The sequence below is a fragment of the Sciurus carolinensis genome, chromosome X (assembly GCF_902686445.1).
Source record: "Sciurus carolinensis chromosome X, mSciCar1.2, whole genome shotgun sequence".
Classification (NCBI taxonomy): domain Eukaryota; kingdom Metazoa; phylum Chordata; class Mammalia; order Rodentia; family Sciuridae; genus Sciurus; species Sciurus carolinensis.
The window spans coordinates 17,709,659-17,721,976 of NC_062232.1; the positions used below are offsets into that span (position 1 = coordinate 17,709,659).

Genomic DNA, 12,318 nt, shown 5'->3' on the forward strand with positions numbered 1-12,318 from the left:
GATCAGGGGAAGAAATGCTTAAAAGGAACAAGGCCAGCTGGATGCAGTGGCACATGCTTATAATCCCAGCTACTTGGGAGGCTGAGGCAGAAGAATTGCAAATGAGACCAACCTGGGGAACTTAGTGAGACTCTGTCTCAAAATAAAAATAAATAAATAAAAAGGTCTGGGTATGCAGCACAGTGGTAGAGTGCTTACCTAGAATGTACAAGGCCCTGAGCTACATCCCCTGGACTACAAAAAACGGGGTGGGCTGGGGTGGGCCAGGTCTGGTAGGCACTTCAGAAAACCGGAACCAGCCTGAAAGCATTGGAAATCCTGGAAGTCTAGAAGGCATACCAAAACAAGGCAGCATCTAACACTAGTGAGGACTGAACTATCAGGACCAAACATATCATAATTCCATATTCTGAAAATAAGCCATGTAACTACATAATACTTGAGTATACTAGGCACCATATTAAGAAAAATACTATTGTCTATTTTTAAAAATTTTTTAGTTGCAGATAGACACAATACCTTTTATTCTATCTATCTATCTATCTATCTATCTATCTATCTATCTATCTATCTATCAATCTATCATCTTTATGTGGTACTGAGGATCCAACCCAATGCCTCACACATGCTAGGCAAGCACTCTATCACTAGTCCCTATGATGTCTATTTTAAGTGTAGTTAAGTCTATATAGAAAAATAAACCTGGGTTCCTTACTTAATATCATATCTTTTAGGAATTAAAGATCTCATTGTGAAAGTACAACTCTAAAGCAGAGAAGAAAGTGCAGAATATTATTGTGACCCTGGAATAGGACATTTTTAATAAGATGCACAAAACACAAAGAATTAATCAAATTAATAAAATTGACTATATCAAACTAAAGATCCTTATTAAACAAAGGACCTCATAAATAAGATTAACAGATGAGTAATAGTCTGTGAAAAATCACTTGCAACATCTTTGTTTTTTTTCCCCCCCTGGTACTGAGAATCAAACCCAGGGACTCCACACAAGCTAGGCAAGTGCTCCACCACTGAGCAATACTGCAGTCCTTTTATATAAACTTTGAGACAGGCTAAGTTGCCCAGGCTGGTCTCAAACTCGTGACATTCCTCCATCAACCTCCTGAATAGATCTGCAACATCTTAAATGAGTAAGAGATTGATATCTGGAACATGGGTTCTTCTGTGTATTTATAAAATACAGCAAATATTTTAGGCTTTGTGGGCTATATGGTCTCTGTTGCAATTGCTCGACTTAGCCATTGTAGGAAAAAAGCAGTCAGACAATACATAAATGAATGAACGTGACTGTGTTCCAATACAATTTAATTTACAAAAATTTGTAGTAAATTTAGGATTTAGCTTACAAGCTGTAATCTGTTGACCAATGATCTATAATATATAAGAAATTCCTATGGATCAATAACAAAAATTAGGATACCCAGTGGAAAGCTGGGCAATGGATAGCAATAAGCAACTGGCAGAATGAAAAATCTAAATGGACAAATAAATAGATGGGTGTGCAGCTTTATGAAAAATCTAAGAAATGGAAATTGCAATGAAATGTCAGTTTATATCCAATAGATTTGTCAGAACTTGGAAGTCAGATAATTTAGGGGGAGGTAAGAGTATACACAAAGCTGGAAACCTATGCCTTGCCACTAAGTGTGTCAGTTATAAAAAAGCCATTATAGAGCACAACCTGTCAATGCTAAAGGAAATTAAGTATGTGTTTCCATACTCCAAATAAAGGGGAGCTCTTTATGTGTGTGTGTGTGTGTGTGTGTGTGTGTGTGTGTGTGTGTGTGTGGTGTTGCGGATTGAACCCAGGGCCTTGCACATGTGAGGCAAGCACTCTATCAACTGAGTTATACCCCCAGTCCAAGGGGAGCTCTTTGATAAAGAGTAGCAGGCAGATTTATAGTATCACACATACCTCATTGTAATTAAAACCAATATACACAATCTTTCTTTTCCTAATTTCACTCAGATGGACCGAAGTACCATCAAAATGTCACTAGTCTATAGATCAGCTGCCATAAAATACTATCAATATGTTTTAGAAAGGAAGAAAATCTTAATATTCTTACAATCTAAATCTTTGACAGTTTAGTATTTCATACCTGTAAGAGGAGAAATGGCTTTATGATAGCCGATTGATTGAATGCAAAATCCAATTGAATTTAAGATAAAGTAAGACTTCAATTTTATACTGTGGAGAGTTAATTACAGAATTTTGTTCTTAGATCCTTCAGGGTTTTCCCTGCACTACAATGCAACATGTCAGTAGAAAAGTTTGAGAAACATACAGTTAATAAGATGGGGCAATTATGGATTATCTATTAATAGTTAGCTAAGTAAAATAAATAAGGAATTTCCCCCCTCTTTAGTAGGAAATTGAAATATACGATATTATTGACCTGTTTTGTAATTACAATTACAACTTCCTCTAGACATTTTTCTCTACCTCCACCCTGAGTATATCGTATTGTAGCATTAGATTCCAAAATAGTCTTTCCTCTCATTGAATTCATCTGACATGGCCTGATAAAATATACAATGGATTATTCAAATTAATATTTCCTAAATAACAAGAGGAGTTTGCAAATATACTGATTAAAAAGGCTGTTCTCAAAGAAAGTACATTCACATATTTTACCTTTACTTCAACTTTATTCCAGTACTAAAACCACCCCAGAGTTAATATAGTTGTGAAATAATTGAACACAATTTTTTTCCTCCCAGTGTTTTATCACAAGTACATGTACTTAGAAGTTTAGATTATACCAAAGCACATAGTCAGGTTTTTGTTGCTATAAAAATACTTGAAAGAACAACTTAAAGGAGAAAAAAAAATTATTTTGGCTCACAGTTCTAGAGGTTCAGTCCATGGTTGGCAAGTTTCACTGCTGTGGGCCCAAGGGTAAGACAGAGCATCATGGCTGAAGGGTGTGGTGGAAAAACGCTGCTCAGCTCATGGTGGCCACAAAGCAGAGAAAGAAGAGAAAGAAGCCAGGGGAAAACAATAAAATCCCCAAGGGCATGACCACAGCAACCCACCTCCTTCAGTCACGTCCCACCCAGTTAGTTCATTTAAACTAGGATGAACTGATTAGGTCACAGCTCTCACAAGCTAATCATTTCACCTCTAAATATTCCTTCATTAACAGAAGTTTTTTGGGGCTATTTCATATCCAAACCATAACACATATGTATGCTATTGTTTGATCAGACACTAAAAGAAAAATGGTTTCACATTGAATCATACACTTTCAAATGGGTGAATTTTATAGTATTTATCAATAAAGGTGTTTACAAAGTGGTTTAGATAACCGGTCATTTAATCTTGTGGCTCTTAACTGTAGTATAACATGATCAGAGGTGAGAAGGAGTGGAATGAGGCTAGCTAATCAGGAACTGGGCTAAATTCCCAGCTGATTTATCTTGTTCTTAGTAATGAATGAGAGAAAGAGAGAGGGAGAAGGGCAAGGGTGGAGAGAGGCTGGCCCTGGGCACAAGGGAGGAAATGAATGAAAGAGAGAGGGAGAAAGACACACACACACACACACACACACACACACACACACACACAAACACGTGAGGACAGAGGAAGGAAGGCTGGGGTGGGGGAAGGTTGACCTAGGAAGAAGGGAGGAAGCACTGGCACAAAAGGTCACAAAGAAACCAAATGTTACAGTTAAAATACTTTCTTTCAGGAATTCTCAGAACCCAAGTGAACTTACAGAATTCTGTCCACACTAAGGAAACATGATAGTCTTCTTTCTTCATCCATAAACCAGTCATTTCCAAGATAGTAGTGAGAACACGGGAACCTTATTTAGAAGACTTCTTTCCAAGGCCTGCAACAACTCTTATATGAATGAAAACTGAAGGCTGATATTAGATCAGGAATTTTAAAACGACTAAGATCTTACTCCAGGTAAGCAGAACAATTTTGACAGAACAGAGACATTGTTTAGAGACAACACATAGATGGTGACAAACATAAAATGCTGATAAACATTAATTCTTTTATTGCTAAACACCAAATGCTGGCAATTATGATATCTTCAAGTTAAAGCTTAAGAATGAATTACAGAACAGTCAAAAGATCTACAGAAAAAAAAATACCTGTGCACCATCAGTATGTGGACATTCAATAAATATCCCAGGACAAAATGATGACCAAGAGTCACACAACCATGAATCACAAGTTTATAATTTGCTGTTAGAACAGACAACAACCTAGCAGAGTTATTATCAAAAGATCAAGTTTAATTGCAGGTCTTTTCAAACTGAGATGCTAAAAAGAATATATACATTCTCTACAGAGTGTAGGAGATTAAAAAAACTTTCAAAAATGTAAACAATACAGAGTAGGAACACTGAGAATAAAAGTTTAACTGTTGAACAAAGTGACAACACAGAAAGAACACTTTCTTCAAATCCTCAAAATAATTAATGTTTTCTAATCATTCTACAGAAATCAAAATGAATTTTTTCCAGAAAGATGATAATACACCAAGGACATAAAGGGCTTCCAAGTTTTTTTTATGTTAACATATATTTACAGTAAATATTCAATAATACTTTACAGCTTACTTAAATAGAAACATGCTTTTCTAATCCATAAATAACACTAATCACCATCCATTCAACCACATTAATTAAGTACTTATGATGTCTCATGCACTGTGCCAGGGATGCAGAGCTGAATATGACATAGTCCTTGTTCTAGAAGAGCCCACAGTCAAACTAACAAGACAACACATAACATTTCCTTTCTTATACAATGAGGCCATTTCTATATAAATGGTACTAATCTGCTCAATTTCTTGTGACCGTGTTCCCAAATCCTGACCCTATGGATCAACAGAGCAAGGTGTTTAAAAGCTAAAATAAAATGAGGTTGCATTTTTGCTTTTACCCAGAAATAGAAGTTAATGGATAGGATTTCCTGTATTAAATGTTTTTCTTGGCCTGGGGATATAGCTTAGTGGCAGAGTGTTTGCCTAGCATGCATGAGGCCCTGGATTCAATCCCCAGCACCACACACACAAATTTTTTTCCTAAGTTTTAAAAAAATTGACTTGTACACATAAATTTTCATTAGTAAACTGCTTAATTCAAATGTAAACAAGTTAATTACCTAAGTATTTCATGTGCAGTCTCTAAGGTGTACTACCAAAACAGGTCTAAGCATATGCTAATACACTTTGGTCCAGAATGACTGTTCTACCTAAGAGTAGAACAAATGCCATTTTTTTCTGGGATAACCAATAATTTGTATGGTTTTAGCATTGGTATTAACTGATAACCCAAGTTATTAATAAAACATTAAAATTATTCAAAATATAATTTCTGTTTAAGAAGGAAGGCAAAATTCTAATAAAATCTAAAAAGTTTCTTAAAAATGATTTTAAAGTTTTAGTGCTGAAAGAGCAACTAATGATCTGAAAAAGGTAACCCATAGAGTACCTCACTTAGTGAAGAAGTTGGATACATGGCTATTAATAAGTTATTGCCTTTTATCACCTCTTGAGTGTATGAGAAAAGTGTGCATTTCTCATCAAAGAACCAGCATGCTCATACACTTCAAAGACCAACAGCTTCACACTGGCCTGTCGACTTCCCAAATTTCCCAGGGATGCAGCTTCATTCCACAAGACCTCAAACCAGGTATGGCTCTTTCAGATTCAAGAGTCTGTTCCCAGGCTCTGGCAAATCCAAGTTCGTATCCTTTCATATGCAGCCATTCTCACTATACTACCAAGTCTTCTATGGACCCACAGAGGTAGCTTAGGGGAGAGATAGAAAGCAAGGACTAGGTGTTTAATCACCCAACACAGAGAAACATGGGAGCCGCTGGTGAGGACAGAGTATGGCTCAGGATTTAGGGTTGTTGCTTCTTAAAGATAGGCCCCAGATGGCCTTAGTAGCACAAGAAAAAATGTCTACCCTGGAAGAGTTCCAAGCTTCAAACCTCTATAAGAGAAGGGTAACCAGGTCTACTGAAGATGCTGGGTTTATCTTGTGATCTGTCAGAGGACCCAGTTGAGCTCTGAGGTTTGGTCCTAACTGCCTCAGCTCACAAGCTGCTGGTGTGAGACACTTTATGCAGCTGGCTCTGAATATCAAGGTTAGTGCTTCATCATGAGGATGTGGAGACACGTTATCAATGAAACAATGCTTGTGGGACAAAACCATCTCATATCACTGGCCCTGCTTCCAATTTTGGTTTTATTTGGTATCATTTGACAAAGATTTTCCCTTTCATGTAAGCAGTTTCTTTTCTTTTATAGAAGTTTATTAATTTAAAATCAGACTCCTCACAGTTTTCAAAGTACAAAAATAATACACCAATAAACTGTAAAATACTTTTGAAACAAGAAAAAGGACATGAGATATAGGCCAAGAACACACTCACCCTTCCACTTGGCCAAAGTCTGGTCTCCTTCAAATCCAGATTACTGGTGCTTTTAAGTTTTTTTCAATTATTTTCACCCAATTCTGTTCTCCTTTATACTATTTCAAGACAATATGTAGTCACACAAAATGATATTACAAGAATGAATTTGCAATTGTTTATAAATTGTTCCACAAGCATGTGAAGTGTGTACATTCAGTCTTTAAAACTAGAATGTAGTCAGGGACTATGCCTTTCATTTCTTTTGCTCATCCTCCACCAGAGTTTGGGTACTCTGGATATAGGAGGAGCATAAAGATGTAGGCTAAAATGTAATTTTAAGGAAACACTTTACATTTCATACCAAGTAAAGATTTCAATGGCAATGAACATCACCACATAGTTGTATATTGTAACTCAGAGACCTGTCAGATGAATGCAAATATTACCGTGCTGTGACCATCCAGAGTCCTAGTGTCACATTGGCAGCCAAAAGAACACTGCCACCAAGTAGGATGAAAAATCCTATCAGATCTTTGACATCATTGTCTCCAATTACTGAGGTAAGGGTGGCATCCAGGAAAGAGTTTAAAATCCACTGACCATCCAAAGCAAAGCAGGGCACTGCATTAACAATAGCCAGTGCTCCAGAGAGGGAAATCAGGTACCTGGGTTAAAATCAGTTAAGGAGCCAGCTTTGAGTGAGTGGAAACCATCTTTATTTGAGTCAGAAGAAGATACAGTTTGGGGACTGAATTTGATATTACAACAGATTTCTCTACTTTCTTTACATTTCTGTCATTCCTTCTTAGATACCTTGACAAGAAAAATAAGGCAAACTACTTATAGACAAACCAATCTATAATGAACTCCTAGGAAGATTAAGTCTTTCTAATCCTTTAATGACACCAGGGAAAGGAATGTGGAAGGAATAGGAGATGGGGGAAATTTTTTTCATTTTGTTTTGACAGTGCTGGGGATGGAACTCAAGGGCTCACACATGCTAGATAAGCACTCTACCACTGAGCTATACACTCGGTCCCAAAATTACTTTTTTGGTTTTTACAAAGACTTCATTCATATGAGGAAATAAAGCTTTTGACCCTTGAGCCTTGCTTTATTTTATTATCATCTATAAGTTTATAGCATTAAGTATCTCTGTGACAAAGTTGCAGTCTCCAAGATGTGATCTTGATTATACACATTTCTTTTTAGTAACTGCTCATTTGTTCTCTATTTCATTTTGTTCAAAATCACCAAGGAAAGAAATTTAAAGATTTAAAGTGTCAAAAATAAAGAAGTCTTCCAACTATGTAATAATTTCTTTTAAAAATTCACTTTTTATATGCAAACATGATATGCTAAAGACTACATGAGATTTTTGTCCTCTGAATTGCTATTTTAGTAATGTAAACTGGTTTGATCTTCCTTAGGCATTCCTTAATGGACCAGTGGAATGCATTTACATAATTCCTAGTTATTCATGTAAGAACTGTCCTCCATTTGGTCAAAACTAACAAGCTCAGATGGGGCAGAATTCTTCATCTCACTAGTAACTGAAGCTTTCATCCTTTATATACTAAAAGGTTTTAGATCTGTAAATCCGTCTTTTAAGTTCTGGATTCCTCACCTTTCACATCTTTATCTTTCTCCCTTCCTGACCAATTTTTTTTCTCCAACTGTTTCCCTTCCAGGTACAGTCTGCGCTCTTTCAACTTCTTTAAAGAGTTTTTTTAGTTGTTAGTAATTAAGTGATACTTGTAAAATTCCAATACTCTATTCAAGGTAAAACTGACCAAGCTCTAAATAACACTTTTTAAAATATTTTTTCAGTTGTAGATGGACATAATATCTTTAATTTATTTATATGTGGTGCTGAGGATTGAACCCAGTGCCTCACGTGTGCTAGACAAGCTCTCTACCACTGAGTCATATCCCCAGCCCCCAAACACTTTAAAAACATTTTTTCACACCAGAAAGGATACTTGACAAATGTTTCCACAATCACTGGCAGATCTATGCTTAGAAAGTTGAAACGTGGGATAAAACTGGTGATGCTCACTAAAAAGGAGAAACCAGGAATAACAAATATTATTCATATCAGACAAATAAAAGCATTATAAATTTTATCATATGGTCAAAAGTTAGGCTAGCCTATTAAACTGGTTGAGAAAGCCCTTCCTAACCATATATAGGCAGGCTATATGCCTCTCATATAAAAGTAATCAATTATTCCAGAACAGATAATAAAATTAATGGAATGAAAGAATTCATGTCCCAGTATGTATTTATAATTGAAAAAGCAAGAATAAGCTAAAACTGACTATATATGAAATATGATTACTAAATACAGAGTTTAACTGAAAAAATATTCTATAATTCACATTGAAGAGCTATTATCCTTTCAAAGAGTTATAACCTTAAAATCACATTTGCTACAACTATTATGCTATTTAACCTCTTTTTGGTCTCAGGTCTTTTTTCATTGCTAAAACATGGATTAAGATGAGGGGATCTTTAAAGTCTTTCCTATTCTGTGGATTACAAAATCCTGTCTTTGTTTTAAACACTAAAACCTATCCTGTAATTAGGCAGAACCCATAGTACACGCTTTTGAATTATCCCAACTAGGGATATGTCTTCATGTGTTGAGGGTATACTGTCACTGCAGTCTAGAGTCATTTAGTGTCAAACGAATAAGTAAGAAAAATGACCCAGATTTGTTTCTCAGGATATGATTACGAAGCAACGAAAAAGTCTTATATTTATTTATTTATTTGGTGCTGGGGATTTATTTAATTGGTATGGGGCATGCTGCCACCGAGCTATATCTCCAGCTCTTTTTATTTATTTTGAGACAGGGACATATTAAAAATCATTAATTTGTACACTTTAAAAGTGTGAACTGTTGATAAATTGTTGTAAGAAAAAATAACATTAGGAATCTTGCACAATAAAATGAGTTAGACTATATGAGCCATATGGAGAAGTTATGTATTTTGTCCAATCAGGTTGCCACTGGTAAAATGACTATGCTTGCCCAGCTTTGAAATCGTACTAAGATTCACATGTCATGCATACATGCCCATGCATTGTCTAGGGTATGGGTCTCTTGCCACTGTTTTGGGGAGCTTGAATAAATTTAATAAACTCTCAAGAGAACATCTCTAAGAGATCACCTATTTAACTTAGACATAAATAGTGGGGAGGTAAAAATTCATAACTGTTCATAGGCAGGCTCTTTCTTGCTTCAGAAATTCAGATTAACTTCCTATTGCCTACTGCCATTTGATGCTTAAGAACAAGTAAATAAAACTTTGACAAATGATCAAATTTATAATAAAAAAATAATACAAGAACTTCTACTGAATTTTTACACTGAGAATACAGGCAATCTTAACAATTTCCTACAGGTCTACAACAATAATACCCACCTGTATAGTGAAGATGCAGTGGATGTCCTACATACAACATATCAATTTGAGGTGGGTGCTTTACTTTTATTAAGCGAGTGTGAGTTTCCAAAGAAGGTATTATGCAGAAACTTGAACTTGAGCTTTTTTTACAATCTTTATTAGTTCTACAAACTTGAGTGGCTTCAACTGCTTTCCGGGCAGGTAGACATGTATGCTGTGAATAAAACATTAATTAGTCAATATTAAAATGATTTACTGATTTATTAAATCCAAGTCACATTTTGTCAATATTTTTCATGTCATCTAGTATATTAGGAGTGACTCTTCATATAAAAGAAATGCTATTTATGTGCATGTACTATAAATTAGCTCTCAATATCCCACCATGACCATACAAGATACTACAGTCCTATAAAATTTTTAAAGATTCTCAGACTCAGATGAAATGTAACATCTGAAATGTAGATATTAATAAAATGATACAAAGTAAACAGAAAAAAGGTAGAAGTTTTCATAGATTCCATTATAGTTTTTTATATTTATTTTGTAATAATTATATCAGACAAGCAAGATTGCCTCAGGGCAACTTACCAAACGTTTATTAAAGTTATTTCTGTAGGAAAAGCACACATCTGTGAGGCTGTGATTGTTACAGCATTCAGTGGAACCATCTAGCCGTTTGTATGCTAAAGAGAAACAGTGCTTATTTGATTATTAGAATCTGTTATGTAAAAAAATAGCCTTTTAAAGATGAAAAGTAAATAAAATGACATATGAATCTGGAAGCTGCATAATTCAGTGTTTAGCTTGACAGCTACTTATTGCAGTTTGATTTTACATTACAAAAAGCAATCCATTCAATCTGAAATCACAAGTGGCACTTACCGCTAGGTAAGCTGTCCTCATAAACTTATCCACCCATAAAGTTGGAGTTAAAGGGTCTCAGTAGGTTTTGTAATAATAATTCCAAGGCCCTTTCTGAAGTAGTAGTGAAGAAGGGCCTAACTACTTCTGAAAGGTTTTGGAAGATGGTAAATCTTGAGAATAGGGAAAACTGACAAATATTTCAACCTTCAAGAATCAGGTTGGTCCACTGAATAATCTTAACATTACTAAATGGGAGAATACAAATACCTTCTGGTATGACTTATTAGGAAATACCAAGTACTACCTATGAAGCATTTCTGCCAAAAGAAAAAACAAGGAGGATCCTGAATCAAATCAAGCCTCTAGACTTAACCACTGGTTTATGGGAAACTGGGGGCATTTGAACATATAAGTGATATCATGAGAATAAGATATAAGTAGAAAAACCCAGAACACGTGAAGTTTAATAAAACAAAGGATTCAGTTTCTTCAATAAACAAATACCATTTCAAAAACAGTCAGGGAATTACTAACAACTTAAAAGAGATTCAGAAATCAAATTAAATCAAGTATAAAAAACAAATTAGGGGTCTGGGGATGCTGCTCAGTGGTGGGAGTGCTTGCCTTGTATATGTGAAGCCCTGGATGCAACCCCCCAGCACCATTAAAAAAAATTAAGGAAAACTAAACAGCAACAAGATATTTTGTTAGGTATGATTATGGTATTGTGGTCATGTTTAAAGAGTAATCACCTTATAAAGAGGGGCTTAAGTTTATGGGTGAAATGATAGGGTGCCTGGGCTATGCTTTAAAATACTCCCACCAAAAGTGGGCTGGTTAGATAACAAAACACTGGTTAATTGCTAAAGCTGGGACTTTTATATATTTATATATTTATTTATTTTTAAATAAAGGTTCTTTTTTTTTTAAAATAAAGGTTCTTAAAAATGGGTTATACAGGGGCTGGGGTTGTAGCTCAGTGGGAGAGCGCATGCCTGGCACGTGTGAGGTACTGGGTTTGATCCTTAGCATCCCATAAAAATAAATAAATAAAGTAAAAGTATTGTTGTCCATCTACAACTTTAAAAAATTTTTAAAAAGTGGGTTATACAGGGCAGGGAATATAGCTTAATGATAGAGTTCAAACCCAAGCACTGAAAATAAAGTTATATGGAAGACTAAATTTGAAAAAAAATTAAAAATTGTTCTCACTACTTTGCCTTTGTTGCATACAATATTTTAGTAAAATTATTATCAATCATTAATCATGTTTACTCACACCAGTAGATGTGGACAAATATCTAGGGATTTCTTGACTTAAAGGCTGTGAGCATAATTTATATTTTGGAACACTTTAAAATTTGGGCCCAACAATTTTGTATAGAGTACAGATGATTTCCCGGCAACTCAGGAGGTGGAAACAAGAAGATCCCAAGTTTAAGATCAGTTTGGAAAATTTAGTGATAATCTGTCTAAAAATTAAAAAAAATTTAAAAAGAGCTGGAGATACATACAGCTCAATAGTAGATTGCCCCCTGCATTCAATAATACTCAGTACTACAGAAAGAAAAAAAAATAATGCTGATTTTTTTTGGGGGGGGGGGTACTGGAGATTGAACCCAGGGA

The 12,318-nt window shown here is 35.2% G+C and overlaps 1 protein-coding gene across 1 annotated transcript in view; it reads right to left on the minus strand.

The window, feature by feature from the left end:
- Positions 1–4,014: 4,014 nt before the first annotated feature.
- The window catches only part of Mbtps2 (membrane bound transcription factor peptidase, site 2), a 44,434-nt gene continuing 36,130 nt past the window's right edge, over positions 4,015–12,318 (minus strand). Inside the window, exons 8-11 of the mRNA XM_047536309.1 lie at positions 10,417–10,511; positions 9,844–10,039; positions 8,395–8,470; positions 4,015–7,077 (exon numbers count right to left, since the gene is read on the minus strand). Of these exons, the coding sequence (XP_047392265.1) occupies positions 6,855–7,077; positions 8,395–8,470; positions 9,844–10,039; positions 10,417–10,511 (590 nt within the window). The 3' untranslated portion in view covers positions 4,015–6,854. The remainder of the gene's footprint in view (positions 7,078–8,394; positions 8,471–9,843; positions 10,040–10,416; positions 10,512–12,318) is intronic.